Source organism: Diceros bicornis, chromosome 26 (assembly GCF_020826845.1).
Source record: "Diceros bicornis minor isolate mBicDic1 chromosome 26, mDicBic1.mat.cur, whole genome shotgun sequence".
NCBI lineage: Eukaryota > Metazoa > Chordata > Mammalia > Perissodactyla > Rhinocerotidae > Diceros > Diceros bicornis.
Genome location: NC_080765.1, coordinates 47,057,870 through 47,073,764, shown reverse-complemented (window position 1 = coordinate 47,073,764; position 15,895 = coordinate 47,057,870). Strand labels below are relative to the sequence as shown.

At 58.1% G+C, this 15,895-nt stretch overlaps 1 protein-coding gene across 2 annotated transcripts; it reads left to right on the top strand.

Moving 5' to 3' along the window:
• Positions 1 to 277: 277 nt before the first annotated feature.
• On the top strand, positions 278 to 15,199 carry UBE2I (ubiquitin conjugating enzyme E2 I). Of its 2 annotated transcripts, none has more exons than XM_058570412.1 (7): positions 278 to 378; positions 4,977 to 5,053; positions 5,226 to 5,309; positions 6,574 to 6,646; positions 11,161 to 11,270; positions 11,413 to 11,492; positions 14,567 to 15,199. In XM_058570412.1, exons 2-7 carry the CDS (start codon positions 4,988 to 4,990, stop codon positions 14,628 to 14,630), a joined length of 477 nt encoding a protein of 158 aa, XP_058426395.1. In that variant the 5' UTR covers positions 278 to 378; positions 4,977 to 4,987; the 3' UTR covers positions 14,631 to 15,199. The 2 variants fall into 2 exon arrangements, with proteins under 2 accessions (XP_058426395.1, XP_058426394.1); XM_058570411.1 differs by lacking the exon at positions 278 to 378 and adding an exon at positions 4,337 to 4,800.
• Positions 15,200 to 15,895: the final 696 nt, after the last annotated feature.

Below are 15,895 nucleotides of genomic sequence, written 5' to 3'. Positions count from 1 at the left end.
GAGTTTGCAGACACTCCCTCACATCGGGGACGCGGCTCCTTTAAGGGAGCAGGTGTCTGGGGCGCCGCCTGACTGGAAAGCCTTCCCCGGGCCGGGCTCCCCGGCGGAGCCCGGGGCGCGGGCGCGCTGCGGCGGGGCGCGGGCAGCGGGCGGCGCGCAGCGGGGCGGGCAGCGCGGGGGCTCGGGGCGGCGGCGGCGGCGCGCGGGGCAGGCGCACAGCGGGCAGCCCCCGTAGGCCCCGCCCGCGCCCCGCCCGCGCGGGGTCCTCGGAGCGCTCGGGCTGCGCGCGGAGCGGGCTCGGGAGGGAAGTCCCGAGACAAAGGGAGCGCCGCCGCTGTCGCCTCGTCCGCCTCGCTTGCCGGGCCGCGGCCGCCCGAGGTGAGCACGGCCGGGGGGCGGCGGCGGCAGGCGGGCACGGGCCCTCTGCTGCCGTCGGGCCCAGCCGGGAGGGCGCCCCCTCCGCCCCCGGCCTTGCGGCCCCGACTCGCCGTCGCCGCGCGCCTGGACCCCCGCCCCGCCCCGCCCGGCAGGCCCGCGGCGCCGCGCCCGGGAGTCGGCCGGCCGGAGCAGGGAGGCCCGAGCCTGCGGCCTCGGCGGACCGCGTCCCCCCGCGCCTGGCCTGGCTCGCGTCCCGTCCCCGGATTCCCATCACTTTCCCTTTTGAAGGCGGGAGAGCGCGTGCTGGGCGGCGGCCCCGAGGGGCTCCCGGTCGCGTCCCGGAGCGCAGAGCGCCGCGGCCGCTGTTGACAGGCGCTGGGCTGGAGGGCGGCTACCGCGCCGCGGAGCCTCCACGGGGAGACTGTTTTCCGGGGTCACGGGACTGCGCGCAGACCTGTGGCGCTCTGCAGCCAGGGGACAGCGCGCGGCCCCGGTACTTGAAAGTCTTGGGTTGCAAAATCGCTGGCTCGTGGGGGGGTGGGGGTTTGATGTCTGAAAATCAAAACAAGCCTGAGTTTTCTTGCGCCTCTAAAGAGCTCCACCTGCAGTTGGTGGGACACTGAACATGGGCGCTTCGCTTCAGGGAGAGTTTTCTTTCGGAGGTTGCTTTGTACCGATTGAGCGGAGGTTGGAACTGGTAGTTACGTGAGTAGGAGGGAGGAAGGGGATGATTAGCTGGGCTCGCGATCGCGGCCTGTAGTCGCCCCGGAATCACAGTATTAGCCGGTTCGGTTTGTATAATTTGAAAATATGCTTTGTTTCTCAGTTTGGGAAGATATTGTTACTGTGTTTGCAAAGTTGGCTTTTTGTTTGTTTCCTTTTAAAGACTGTGGCCATAAATGTTTCTTGCTATTGAGGAAACACAGCCTTTGGGTTGAGAACCTATCCGACAGAAAAAGGACATGGATCCTAAGTTTGTCCTGATTTGTTTTCCGCCTTTTGGGTGGTTTAGGGGTGAATTCTGCATGCTGTTGTGCTTTTGCCCGGTGAGTCTTGTGGTTTGTGACTTTGCTTCAGAAACAGCCCAGGGTCCTGGGAATTATGTTGGGAAAGAACAAGAGATGTGCAGCTTGGACGGGAGGTCTCCTGAGTGCGAGGTGCTTGGGGCCAGGTGAAGTGAAAGCCTTCTGCTGGAATCTCCCTTGCGGAGTTTGCATTTGGGTGGGAAAGGCCCGGCTGGAGCGTGAAATCCATTATCAGTGTCACCCTGGGCAAACCTGTGAGGTCATAGTCTAGCACCCGTTTTACAGATGAGAAAGTTGAGGCTGGGGAAGATGAGCACCTTGCCATATTCATGCAGTAAGTAGCTCTGAGGTCCGTTCTGTCAGTTAGTAGAGCATGATCTGACAAGAGCAAGTTCAAGTACACCCCTCTGCCAGGCCCTGGAGGAAGGTGGAGGGCAGACTCCAGTGCTCTGCCTGAAGAACTCTAGTAGTTAGGGGATGTCTTATCTTTGTATCTTATAACTTTGCTGCTCTGAAGCATCTAGGAACACTCAACTGCTTCTTAAGTGCCTCTGTTAGTTGGGGAAGGAGTTTCCATTTCAAGTGGGATTCTGAATGAGTTGTTCTGTATTGTAATTAAAATGTAACAAATTGTCTGCTGTCTCCTGTACACCAGGAGGTGAGTGGGAGTGGAAGCATCTTGGGACCAGTCCTCTGCCTGGGACTGTGCAGGTGTGCACCTGTGGCTCTTTGTCCTGCTGACAGAACCCGTCTTGGTGATGCCAGCCCAGCTCAGACTGGGGGGCGGGGGGGTCCTTACATCTCATTTCGACAACTGCTTGTCTTGGTTACTGAACTTCTGTGTTCATTAATGCAGCAGAAGCAGCCTGCCAGCCTGTGCTGTCTGCTTTACCCTGGCTGGGGGTGAGAGGCCATTCTGTGTGTGCCCTTTCGGTGGGGGAGGCTGGGGGCAGGGGACTGGAGGACTTTGGAGGCTAGTGTGTGCTGTGCTCTCAAGCTGGGGATGGGGGTGGAGTTGGGTCATTTCATTTAGAAGAACCAGTTGAAGTGAAGGGTTTGAGAAACTTGTGGAAATGAAGGATTTTCAGACATCCAGGTTACTGCCCCAGCCTCCTGGCCTCGCGGCTAGTCATCACTGCGCACTTCTGCCCAGAGAGAGCCTTAAAGACAGGAGCTAGCTGGCGCTCTCCTCTGCCCCGGTCCTTGCAAGCTCCCCACCTCCCTGTGCAAGCCCAGGTCCTCACAGTGGCTCACCAGGCCCTCACGGTCAATGTCCAGGCGTCCTGAACCCCCTGGCCCTGCCTCTGGCCCACGGGGCCCTTCTGTTCCTGACCATCCTGCCTGGAACAGTCTCCTGCCTGATCTCTGCAGGCTGGGCTTGAGTAGCCTACCTGGCCACCATTTGAAACCAGGGTGCGTGCCTCCCCATCCCTGTGGTCCTGCTGTGGACCTCGGGCACCTGGTGTTTCCCAGGACAAGACTTCCTCTTGTGTGAGCCCCCAGGGCAGCAATGCGCGTCTTGTTCTCAGCTGCTGGCCCCGATTTTACGTAGCGGGAAGGAGTGACTATTCCAGATGGAGACGTGCTGTCCAGGGAAGGAGACCCCGGGTGGGCGTGAGCTTTGGGCAGCCCAGTCACATACCGCATGGGAGGTGGGCAGACTAGAACCCTGGGATCGAGTGGCGGTGAAGAGAAATTCTATTGGGTGCAAGCTTGATGTTATCTATTTCATACTTAATCTTGAGGTCAGGTAAGATCAGAGTCTTTGTAAAGGCGCGTTGTGGGGTCACAGTGTGGAGCTGGAGGCCGTGCCCCCAGTGGGTGCGTCTGTCACGTGTGGCCCCGGCAGCTGTGCTTCCTGACTGGAGGGCTTTGATTTTTGACCGTCACTTTTCCTTATGATGACATAAGCATGCATGTTTCTTGAAAGCGCACCACGTCTGGTTGGTCTGGCGGTTTGTGGTAACTCGCCCCACTTCCTGAGACTTGGGCTCCTGGGTGGCACGGCAATGGCGATCCCAGACCCCCTCCTTCCACTTTGCTGACTTCTCGGGAGCTGCCCAGAACCCAGAGCGCTGGCAGCCCCGAGTTCCTGACTCGGGGTGGGGGGGGCATCGGGCATGTGCATTTCTTACAAGCATCCAGGTGATGCCCCCGCCCAGGGCCACACTCAGAAGGGGCTGTACTGCAGGGTAGCAAGGCGTGGCCCGTCTGGCCTGCTGCTGACCTGTTGACTTGACCCCTCCTGCACAAACAGGGGCTGTTTGAGTTGTCTGGGGCCCAGGGCCGGGCAGCCAGGTGGGGGATGGCGGGGAGAATGGTGCGATTTGGATTGCTGAGGCAGTTGTGGGTCAGCCTGCGCCGCAGTGGGGAGGCCGCATGAGTAATCACAGGAGGGGGAGTCGGGGGCAGGGGGCGATGCAGCGGGTGTCTTCAATGTTTCCACGGACTTGGGAGATCAGCAAACACAGGGTCAGGTTCTTGGGCAAGCTTTGTGACCTCTGAAGGTCTGCTGTGCCTTGCTGGCTATCCAGCGCCCTGAGATGCTGCTTTACCTGCGGGAAGCATGAGACAGTGCAGGCTGAGGGCTTCTGGGCTGCTGATTTGAACGGCTGAAGGCGCTGAGCCTCCAGGGTCTGTAGTCGAGGGGCTCGGGGCGTGATGGGGGGAGCCCCCTCCACACGGTGCACTGGCGGGGGCGGGTGGGCCTGCCTGCTGAGGTGTCTCCCCTTCCGCCTTGTGCTCCCTGCTAGCTGGCTCCCCCTTGCGTTGACTTCCCCAAAGTAAATGGGAGACAGGCCTTGATCTGTTCGTTGTTTGTGGGGCGCCAGCAGGTCCTAGGTGGGGCTGTAGGATGTGAGAGTGGAGGGAGAAGAGGAAGGAGCCTGGGGCCCTGGTGACAAGGGGAGTCTCTTGGATGCTGGTGGGCAGGTGTGCCATCTCTGTACTTGTCCATAACTCAGTTGAACTGCTCTCTGCCCCACTGGCACATTTCCGCTGCATTGCCTTTCAAGAATAAGGGTTATTCTCCTGGCTGCGCCCAAATCTGAATTCTGAGCCCCTGATTCTGAGCTGGGGGCCTGACAGCGCCCCCACATCCCTGTACAGGCAGAGGCGAGCACGCCATCACTGCCCCTCCTGGGTCTCGGGCTAGTGCTCTGGACACCCCTACCTTGTCCCTGCTGTTTCTGCGGAGTCTGATGGTGGAATTGTAATCCCTGTTACTCTGGCCCACTGCCGCATGTGACTGAAGAGGGCAGGACAGGTGTGCAGGTGTCTGTTGGGAGTGCCCAGTGTCCCCTCCCCCGCAGCACCTAGCAGCTGTGTGGCTTCACCTCTCTGAACCTCTGTGTCACCATGAAATGGAGTCCACGGCGTGTGCCGTGGAGCCCTGGAGGTGAGATGTACACAGGGAAGGTGCCCCACATGGAGGTGTTCCAGGAGGCCTGGGTCTTGGGAGCGGCCAGCTGCTGCTTCCCTGGCTGCCGGGGGCGGGTGGGGCCAGTTGTCAGGTGAAGAGACAGGGAAGCAGGTTTGCCTTTCCTAATCGCACCCTCTGCCCATCTCTTCCAGGGACTTTGAATATGTCGGGGATCGCCCTCAGCAGACTCGCCCAAGAGAGGAAAGCTTGGAGAAAAGACCACCCATTTGTAAGGAAAGCTTTATTTCTGTGTGCAACGCAGTGGACGGGGCCTGCCCGAAGGGGCCTCCCGGACGGGGGCCGTTGCCTCCGCGCTGGCAGGCGGTGGGGCCGCAGGCTTGTCCGTGTGCGCGTAGAGTGAGGCGGCGTGGCTGATGTGCTTGTGTGGTGTTTTCTCCCAGGGTTTTGTGGCTGTCCCGACAAAAAACCCCGACGGCACGATGAACCTCATGAACTGGGAGTGTGCCATTCCAGGAAAGAAAGGGGTAAGAGGCCCGTGGCTCATGTCCTCTGCCACTTGTCGGCTTCTAGCAGCAGGACAGAGGGACAGAAGTCCTTCAGAAGGACTTGTGTTTGAGTGCATGTGACATTCCTGATGCTCATGCGAGCCCCGGGGGGATGTGAGATGGGGAACGAACGAGGGTAGGGTGACATGTAACCCCTCACGTGTGGGGAGGTGCCCCACCAGCTGCATCTCGGGAGCAGAAGGAGCCTTGGAGGTGGGATGGAGACTGGTCTGGAGGAGCCCGAGGGCCTTCGGGCTTGTCCTGCCGGACCTGCTGGGGCTGCAGCTGCCCAGACATAGTGATGCTCCTTCTGGGGCGTCTCTGAGCCTGGGGCAGCTGCAGATCCTGTGATGCAGAGGCCAGGCATCAGCCACTGGAGAGGGCTGCGTGGGCCCCTGCATGTCCTTCACACACTGGCCAGTCCTCCCTGTGGGGCTGCCTCCTCGGCTCCCCTGAGTGCACCCGGCCCAGTTAGGACCCGCACGCTTGAAGCATTTGGGAGTGAGGGTCTCTGATGACCTTGCGTATAGTTCTGCCTGGGTGACTCCGGAGGAGGAGGCCCCCGAGGTGTCTGGGTTATGCTGGAGGCGTCATCACCTCCATTTCCTCCCACCCGTGGTCTGTTGTGAGATCACGAGAGCTCAGCCTCAGTGCTTCCTGATAGTGTCCCCACCCCCTGCACTAAGCCGGTGGATTAGGACTCGGCTTTGTCCGTGAGGTGACGTGGTTTGGGTTTATCCTTCGTCTGAGGTTGTTGAGCGCCCAGCACGCACCCAGCGTTTGCCGAGACCATTCCTGGCCCCTCATCTTAGGGCAAGGCAGGTGTGCTGCGGCCGTCTCCCTCCTGGGGGAGGTTGGAAAGGGGTAGTGGATGGTGGCGCTGGGAGGCTGCCCAGGGACAGGTGGGACCTGAGGGAGGGGCCTCTCAGAATGCCCCTCTAGGGGAAGGGGTACGCAGTAGAGTTCCCTCAAGTCCTCACCCTGTCCCGGGGTGGGAGGAGCCAGCCCGCCAGGGGCCCTGCCTTCTCAGAAGCCCGGCTGCTGCCCTGCCCCGCTCCAAGGAGAGCTCTTTCCGACTCAGTCTAAGGGCTCATGGAGGTCCTGACAGTCCTGTTTGTGGAACAGTTGGGCTGCTCCCCTCTCTCTGGGGTCCTCGTGGTCCTAGGGGGTGTGCAGCAAAAGCAAGCCCCTCCTCCTGGGCCTGGCCGGCAGCACATTTAATCGCAGTCTTATTTCCCAACAGACTCCATGGGAAGGAGGGTTGTTTAAACTGCGGATGCTTTTCAAAGACGATTATCCATCCTCACCACCAAAATGTAAGTAGACTGAAGTCTTTGAAAGTCAGTCTGCTGTGGCCACGTTCCAGCAGAAATCTGAAGTCCTCTTCAAAGAGCTCAGGCCTCCTGGGGTGTTGGTTATGTCACACTCTGCTCCACGTGGGGCGGCTCCAGGGCCTTTGATCCCTGTGGCTGGCTATGGATTTGAGTCTGTTTCTAGCCCCGGGGGTGCGAGGGGCATGGAACAGGCTAGTCCCAGATCCCAGCTCTAACCCACTGGGAAGCTCCTGGGCCCTTAATGTACCAGCCTAGATAGGGACGGATGTGTAAAAGCACCACCGTCTAGAACTTCACCACTCGGAGGGTTTTGTTTGCCCTGACCTGTTACCAGCCTGCCTGTTGTCTGTTAGAACTTCCCACCCAGCTCATGGCTGCATCTGCAGCCTGGAGGGAGGGTGCACATAAGCCCCCAGAGAAGGCAGCAGGGAGAAAAGGCCAAGCTGGTTTAATGTGCTACTGCCAGACTGTCCTGACGCAGTTCAGCAAACCTCAGGCGGGGCGGGGCACCAAATCCCTACCCTTTTGTAGCTGGAAATCAACATACGTTGTCCGTGGCTGGTTAATTAGATGAGTTAACATGTGCCCCAGCGCGTGGGCAACAGGCGGTGGCGTGGTGAGGCTCTGTGTGAAGGCTTGCCCTAGTGGTCAGTGATTCGGGAGGCAGAGGTACGTTTCCCATTGCAGTGGCATCTACAGAAGAACTTCCAACGAGTGGTTAGCAGGGCAGCCCCTGGGTGGAGATGTGCTCTGTTTGGGAGGCTCTTTGCTGTTTGAATTTTTTTGTCACGTGCCGTTGTTACTTTAAGTAATTTCTTTAATTACAAGAAAAATCAAAGAATGAGACAAATTGTGGCTGCTTTCATGACTTCTACTCTACATTGTATTGGGGTCCAAGCAAATGCGGCAAGGCAAGGAGAAGACCCCCACAGAAAAGTGGAGAAGGAAGACTGGGGTGGGGTGGGTTCCCTCTGTCTGTCTGTTAGGTTGCTGGACGAGAGATTAACATACGAAATCTGTTTCCACATAACTGCAACACATGAAAGTGTTTGAAGTATGCCATTTACAGTCACATCACATACCTTGGAATAAATCCAACAAGCAATGTTCAAGGCCTCTATACTGAAAACTGAACGGTGTTCCTGAGAGAAGTCCAGGAGAACCTGAATACCTGGAGAGGTAGGCCATGTTTAGGGATCGGAGGATGCAATATAGTGAAGATGTCAGTTCTCTCCAGTCTGCTCTGCAGATTCGGTGTCATCCCAATCAGAACCGAAGCAGGTTTTGTGGAAGTTGTCACACAGACTCTGAAATACAGGAAATGCAGAGTGTCGAGGATACCTGTAGCCCTTGGGGTGCCAGGAGGGGAGGATTGTGAGGCTCATTGGCTAACGAGTACCCAGACCCATTAGCAGAGTGCGCAAGACGTAACCCAGATTGAGACCTGCTACAGAGACACAGTGATTGAGACGCAGACCTGCAGAGCAAAGAGTCCAGAAGCACCGCAGGTGTGTGGTGGCTTCGTTTATGACAGAGGTGATGCTGTGATGCCTGGGGAGAGGGTGGTATTCTAGTACATGGACTAGGTCAGTGGGGCATCCAGTGGAGGAGGGGAGAACTCCGTCTCTCCCCTCTGCCGTGGGCAGAAGCCGTGCAGATGGGTCGTGTTGCCCACTGGAAAGGTGGAACCGTACAGCTTTCAGAGGAAGAGAAGAGGATATCTTCATGACTAGGTAGGTGATGATTTCTTAACCAGGGAAGCACAAAAAGTGCTTTTTCCCCCATAGAGGAAAAAATGATCAATTGGACTACGTTGGAATTAAGGCCATCTCCCACCAAAAGACACCAGTGAGAGTGAAGAAGAGAGGAGATCGTACATACACGTCAGTACTTATTGTGAACATGTCAAGAGCATCCACAAATCAATAAGAAAAAGGCAAACTATCAGTAGATCGAACAGGCCCTTCACTAAAGAGGCTCTCCTCCTGGCCAATCAGCATAGGAAAAGAAGCCTAACTTCTTACCAGAGAATTGCAGATTACGACCACAGCAGACCCCCAGGGTGGGAGAGGGCGCAGAGCAGCGGGAGCCGCCAGACGCTTGCTGGAGACAGTGTAGATTTTGAAAATTTCCCTTGGAAAGCTGTCTGCTGTGTCACCTGAAGCTTAAGATTTGCCTTCCCCAGGACCCAGCTGTTCCACCCAAATAAAAATATTCAGTAGAAACGCATCTGTGTGCTCACCAAAAGGCGTGGTCGGACATGTTTATTCGAGCCCCATCTGTAGTCGCCAAGAGCTGGAGACAGCGCCAGTGTCCGTTAACAACAGGAGGGGTAAATAAGTGCTGGGAGGGTCTGCAGCAGCGAGGACGAAGGACAGACGAGGATACACAGGAGTGAGTCTCCCGAACGCGATGTGGAGCGGGGAGCCAGACGCAGAGGAGTTGGTGCCGGGTCCTGTGGAAAGTCAGCAGCAGGCCACGTGGTGGGCGGTGCTGGAGATCAGGGGGTGACTGTTGTGTGGAAGGAGGCCAGCTGGTGACTGGAAGGGTCGGGGTGAGGGGCTTGGCGGATGCCGATGCTCATCCCTGGTGCACTTTTTGGGACCAGAAGTAAGATCGGTAAGTCAGATTAAATTAAAATTAGAAATTTGTGTTCACCAAAAGGTACAATCATAGAAGCAGAAGGCAGGGCCAGCCCGGTGACCTAGTGGTTAAGTTCAGCACGCTCCACTTAGGTGGCCCGGGTTTGGTTCCCAGGCGTGGGCCCACACCACCCGTCTGTCAGTGGCCATGCTGTGACAGCAGCTCACATACCAAAGAGAGGAAGATTAGCACAGATGTTAGCTCAGGGCGAATCTTCCTCAGCAAAAAGAAAACAAAAAGGCAAACTCAGAGTGGGAGAAGATATTTGCAAGACATTTAACTGACAACAAGGCTCGTATTCAGAATATATAAAGAGCTCTTACAGAACAATAAGAGACCACCCAATAGAAAAACGTGAAGAGACTTGAACAAGAACTTCTCCAAAGGGAGCCAGCCCCATGGCGTAGCGGTTAAGTGCTTGCGCTCCGCTGCGGCGGCCCGGGGTTCAGATCCTGGGTATGCACAGATGCACCACTTGTCAAGCCATGCTGTGGCGGCGTCCCACATAAAGTGGAGGAAGATGGGCACAGATGTTAGCCCAGGGCCAGTCTTCCTCAGCAAAAAAAGAAGGATTGGTGACATGTTAGCTCAGGGCTGATCTTCCTCACACAAAAAACTTCTCCAAAGAAGTAGCCAGTGCTTGACGGTGAATGAAGGAGACACAGGCTAGAAGCACAAGAGGCAACCGCTGTTCATTGAACAGAATGGCTGAGGCTCGTGACCGACACCGCCCCGTGTTGGCAGAGCTGTGGAGCGGTGGAACTCGCAGCCCATGCTGGTGCCATGTGAGTCAGTACAGCCACCGTGGAAGCCGGCAGTGTCTACTCGAGTTCCACAGACACCCTGTGACCCAACATCTCCACTTTGAAATGCACGTGTAAGGACGTTCACGGCTTTACTCGTAACAGCTCACGTGTGCACCTCCCATGCGCTGGGCAAGACCGCGAGCTGCCTGCTCTCCTAGTGGACGCCCAGGCGGCAGCGGGAGTGCGTGACCGCCATTGCCTGCAAGGACGCGCGTGACCCATGGGAGCAGAGCAAGGAGGCCCTCTGCGGTCCACACACGCAGCCTGGGGAGTCCCCCCGGGGTTGCAGGTTGGGATGATGAGGCGAACGGAGCAGGCGGTGTTGGAGGGAGTTTTCTGAGAAACTGGGTGTTAGTCGGTGTGTTCATTTTTTGGTAATTCATCCAGTTGTAGTAGACTTGTTGCACTTTTCTGGGTATAGTTAAATAATGTTTAAAAATAAAGAGAAAAGGGAAAAGTGCCCATAAAAAACGTGAGTATACTAATATGTCAGCCGTGGTTGAAAGTCCCTGGGTAGGGCTACTGGCAATCTTTTTCCTGCGCTTTCATATTTTCAGATTTTCTACATGTATTCGTTTTTTTTTAAAAGAAAATTTTTTTTTTTTTTTGAAAGAACGAACGTGAGGTCCTAAAACCTCAGTTTTTAAAGCAGGATGATCTGGCTTTGAGAGTGGCCACTTATTTGGAAGGGCCTTGGCTGTTTCCCCAGGTCCTCTTCACCTGCTGCGGCAGCCCCTTCCCATTTTCCCGGGTCTGACAGGCTGGGGAGGGACATAGGGGAGGCCCCCCTGGGGCTCTGTGCTCTGGCTGCTGGGGGTGGGGGTCCTGAGGGGGGCGTGGCTTCACGCTGAGTGAACCGCACATGCTTGTACCTCTTACCTCCTCCCACCTTGTGGCCACAGTTTTGGTTTTCTAAATCTTGGCCAAATGCCTGGTGACCAGCAAGGTGCCCCAGTGGGGGGTGGGGGGACATCATCAGGCAAGATGTTATTCTGTAGAGCAACAGCTGCCACCAAAAACACGTTTTCTTTCTTCCCTGTGGTCCAGGCAAATTTGAACCACCGTTGTTCCACCCAAACGTGTACCCTTCAGGCACAGTGTGCCTGTCCATCCTCGAGGAAGACAAGGACTGGCGGCCAGCCATCACGATTAAGCAGGTACGCAGCGGGAGGCGCTGGCCTCGATTTTCCTGCAGGAGCAGAGAGCTGTGGTCCTTCGTGGTAGCTGAGGCCGACATCCCAGAACAGTTTGCCCCTCACACCACTGACCTCCGCGTGCTTGTTTCTGTCTTTCATACAGATCTTACTAGGAATACAGGAACTTCTAAATGAACCAAATATCCAAGATCCAGCTCAAGCAGAGGCCTACACGATTTACTGGTTAGTAGCGGTCTGGTTCTCCTTGCTGCAATCTCTCGTTGGCTTGCACGGCCTTGCCTGGAAGGCTGCCCGTAAGAAGGGGAACGGCAGGCGAACTATGGGTTGGGGGACAGTCCTTGCTGCTCCCAGAAGCCTGGGAGGGAGGGAGGCCCTGAGACACAAGCTCACATGGGTGGCAGCCAGGTCAGCACCGCAAAGGGGAGGCCCTGTCAGCAGTGGGAGCTATGTGTGCAGAGGGCCTGTGGTGGCAGGAACGGGTGGTCAGAGCTGGTGTGGCACAAGTGTCGTGGGGGACAGTGCAGGAGGCGCAGAGGTCAGGTGACATGGGCTCCTGTTGGCCACTTTGCCCTCATGAGCTGTGGCCAGGCACACCCTGTCTCAGGGAGCCCTGGTCCAGTGCAGCGAAAGGCCCCTGGGGGTGGGTGTGAAGGAGGCGTGTCCAACAGTGCAGCTCTCCCAGGGACCCCAGACCTCCCACCTCCTCTCTCCTGCTCCTGCCCTGGGCGTGGTGCCTCCCATGGGCATGGTACAGTAGGGAAGTGGCACTCCAGCTTGCTCTTGGTCACCCAGCTGCTGTGACGTCCCCACCCGGGAACTGGGCACCCCCTTCACGTCGCAGCCCTTCCCTGCGTGGCGCTGCGATGGCCAGATGAGTCTCGTGGTCTGTCCACCATCTGTGCTGAGGGAGGATGGCCTGGTGCGACTTAGGCGAGTGCTAGTTAAACCCAGCACCGTGGGCCTGGCCGAGTGGACAGTGGGGGACCCTGGCCCTGTGGCCAGCCTCCTGGGCTGGGCTGGTCGGGGCCTTACACCAGGTTGGGAGCTCTGACCCCCGCCCTGCTCTATCTGCCCACATTCAGAAACCTGGGACCCAAGGGGCTGACCCACAGGGGAGAGGGCGGCTGGGCCTATTCCTTCCAGGAGGGTTGTTTCTGGAGTTGGAGCTGGTCAGAGGGTAAGAGCTGAGGCTGGAACCATCCAGCCTCGGGCCACTCTGAGCAGCTGGCCCGCAAAGTGTCCCAGTTCTGTCTGAGAGAAGTGCCAGGTTGTAGGAGGCACATTCCCCCCTGCCACCAAAATGGCTTGGGGTCCCTGGGCCCACCCCAGGTGTCAGTCAGGTTCCCCCTAGTGGCCAAGAGCGGCAGGACGCTCCTGGACAGGGGCGGAGGTTCCTGTTCCCACACCCTGGGCACCCCCAGTGAGCCCCACCTTCTGCCTGGCTGCCCCTACTCCAGGCTTCAGTCCCCTGTGCGAGCCGCCAGCCAGCGGGGGTGGCTGTCCGTGAGTCTGGTGGAGCTCAGCTTGAGTCCACGTGTGTCCCGTTGGCCGCTGCGCACCACCGACTCCCTGAGATGCATCCTCCCTTCTTGACCCTCGGGCTGGTTTTCACTGAGACATCTGTCTGCAGTGGCCCTGTTGGCCCATGCGGCTTTGTAAATAAGGCCGCTGGGTACACGCTGTCTGAGCTGAGCCATTGGGACAGAGTGTGAGGCCCCCAAAGCCAAAAGCATCCCCTCTCTGGCCTTCAGAGAGAGCGCTGGCCCCGGTGTGTCTCTGGCGCGGACACGATGCCCTCGTGCCCTTATCCTGAGTTCCCGGGGGTTTGATGGCGTGCCTGTGGCACTGTGGTCCCACCTGTCAGTTGTGTAGCTCCAGGCTCGCTCAGGTTGGGGAGCATCTTCCCATGAACTCGGGGATCCTCGCCTGCGATGGCGTCATGCCGTGGTCTTCTCATGAACGAGGTGTTCTTTCTTCCACAAGCGTCCACGTTAAAAGCACCTTTTGTGAACCATGCTTGAAGATTTCAGATCTCTTTTTTCCTTGCGTTTCTGGAAGGTCACAGGCTGTGTTCCCCCCTGCCGGGTGCCCCCAGCACCCCAGAGGCAGCCCTGTGCCCGGGCCTCACTTGGTAAATGGCAGAGCTGCACTTGGCTGCCTCTGCTGTTCCTTCCAGCTCCTTCCAGAGCCCTCCCAGCCAACTGCCTCCACCCTTTTCCTCGTGGCCTGACACAGCCCCTTCCAGAAGCCTCCCCTCACAGGGAGCTGGGGTTGCACATGCCGGCCAGGCCCTTGGCCAAGGTGGGAGCACAGACTGCCTGCAGCACGGCCGGGTGGTAGACGCTGCTCCTGTGGCCTTCGCTCCCCAGCTCCTGTGAGCTGGGCATCCCGCTGACGCTGGCCTTCCGGGACTGGCGTGCGCCGTGGCGCCATGCCAGCACGGGGCAGGCTCGGGCAGGTTTCTGCCTCTCCTGGTGCTGGCACAGCCTTTCCCCAGAGGGGAGGGCTCTGGGCACCAGAGCCTATCATCCGCGCTGGGCAGAGCTGAGGGAAGACCTCACGGTGGCCCTTTGTCCCTCATCTCCTGGGCCTGGGCCGCAGGTGACGGCTGTGCCCAGGGCTGGGAGCAGCGCTCAAAGAGGCTGCGCTTGTTGAGTGCCAGGGCTCTGAGGAGGGTCCCACAGCAGCCCCGAGGTGCTGGCCGAGACCTCTGACACCCCTGCAGCAGGGAGCCCTGTCCCTAAACGTCATCGTGTCCCATGGGCCTCGGTCACCTCTATCCCCGAGATGGCATATGTTTGCTGCCCTCCCATCTGCCTGTTTCACCCCAGCCTGGGCAGCGCACGCCTTCCCTTCAGCCCCTTTTTCCTGGGCGGCACTTCTCACGCTGGAATCCCAGCCGAGGTCCTGCCTGACCTCCACACTCCGGCCCTCGGGATTGAGAGCCCTACGGGGAAACCAGCAGAAGTTGGTGTCTGCTCTTGAAGCAAAGAATAGTGCTGAGCAATGGGTTTTCTCTCCCAAGGGATGAAGCTGTTTCAAACTTAAAAAGGAAACTGCTGGCCCTGGTTAGACATGTGGACTCTGGCCCAGGCTGCATCCTCATGGCGCCCCACGGCACAGGCCGGTCTCTGGCCCTCCTGAGCCAAGGCGCTGCCCAGCGGGCCAGCCTGTCCTCCGCTCTGCCCTGCGACCGGTGCCCCAGGTTGGGGTGGCCCCGTCTCGCTGCAGGCTTCCGGGGTGCCAGCCTCTGTGGCGGCTGCACCTTCTAACGTGTCTCTTTCTTGACCCCTCAGCCAAAACAGAGTGGAATACGAGAAGAGAGTTCGAGCACAGGCCAAGAAGTTTGCACCCTCATAAGCAGCAACCTTGGGGCATCTAAAAGGAAGGGATTGGTTTGGCAAGAACTTGTTTACAACCTTTTTGCAAATCTAACGTTGCTCTGTACAATTACTAGTCACCTGGGGAGGGTTGGACGGGCGCCATTTTCCATTTCCGCCACTGGTACACAGTTCTCGACTCGCTGAATTGCCCAGTTTTTCATACAGGGTCTCTTCCTTCAGTCTTTTGTATTTTTGATTGTTATGTAAAACTTGCTTTTATTTTAATATTGATGTCAGTATTTCAACTGCTGTAAAATTATAAACTTTTATACTTCGATGAGCCCCCAGAGCTCGATCCCTCGCTCACGGACGCGGCATGCTTCTCCCAGTCAGAGCTGCGCGTGGCCTCAGCTGGCTGCATGAGAAAGGAAGTCCGCCTGCCCCTCCCACCGCACTGTTCTCTCTCCGCAGAACCTGGGTTGTGTTGCTTACGAGCCCCAGATCCAAAGTCAGCCAGCACCTCGTCTCCGCATCACTTCCTTTGTGTTTATATGGCGTTTTGTCTGTGTTGCTGTTTAGAGTAAATAAACTGTTTATATAAAGGTTTTTGTTGCGTTATCGTCATTAAGTGTGAGCAGGCGGCCTCAGGGTGCCTGGCTCCCCCACTCAGCCACAGGCCCCTCCGAGCACCAGCCTCAGCCTGAGCACAACTCACTGTCTGCGCTTTGGGTGTGCCCGGGCCCCACGTGGCGCTCGTCCTGGTCCTTTGTAAATAGTGATGTGTACAGAGACGGTGTGTGTCCGGGGTTTCTGTCCCCCACCCGGGTCTTTGGGGTATAGGGCGCTGGAGAGTTCAGATCTGGTCAGGTTGGAATTGGCATCAAGAGCCTTCCGAAGTGCACACCAGCCAGGCATTGGAGGATGAGATGCCTGACTCCAGGCTGGGGCCGAGCCCAGAGGACCACGTGCAAGCAGGTCGCCCTCCTCCGTGGCCAGCGCAGGCCCCTGAGGGTGGCTGGGCCACGGCGATGGAGCCTTGCCCGTGGATGGGGCGTGCCGCCGCCTCCAGTCCGGTGCTGCATTGCCTGCCCAGGCCTCGGTCGCTGCCCTCGGGCCTCTGCATGTAGCACCCCCAGCCCTCCACGTTCGCCACGTCAGCCCCCACCCCTGGCGCTGGGGTCCCTGGCACCAGGACGCCCTGAGAGAGCAGCTGTGAGGGCCGCTATCCGCGGACTCCTACTTTTCCTGGAGCGTTCTGAACCTGATGCCTGAGGAGGCCGCTCTCCTCAGAAAGCCCTGGAT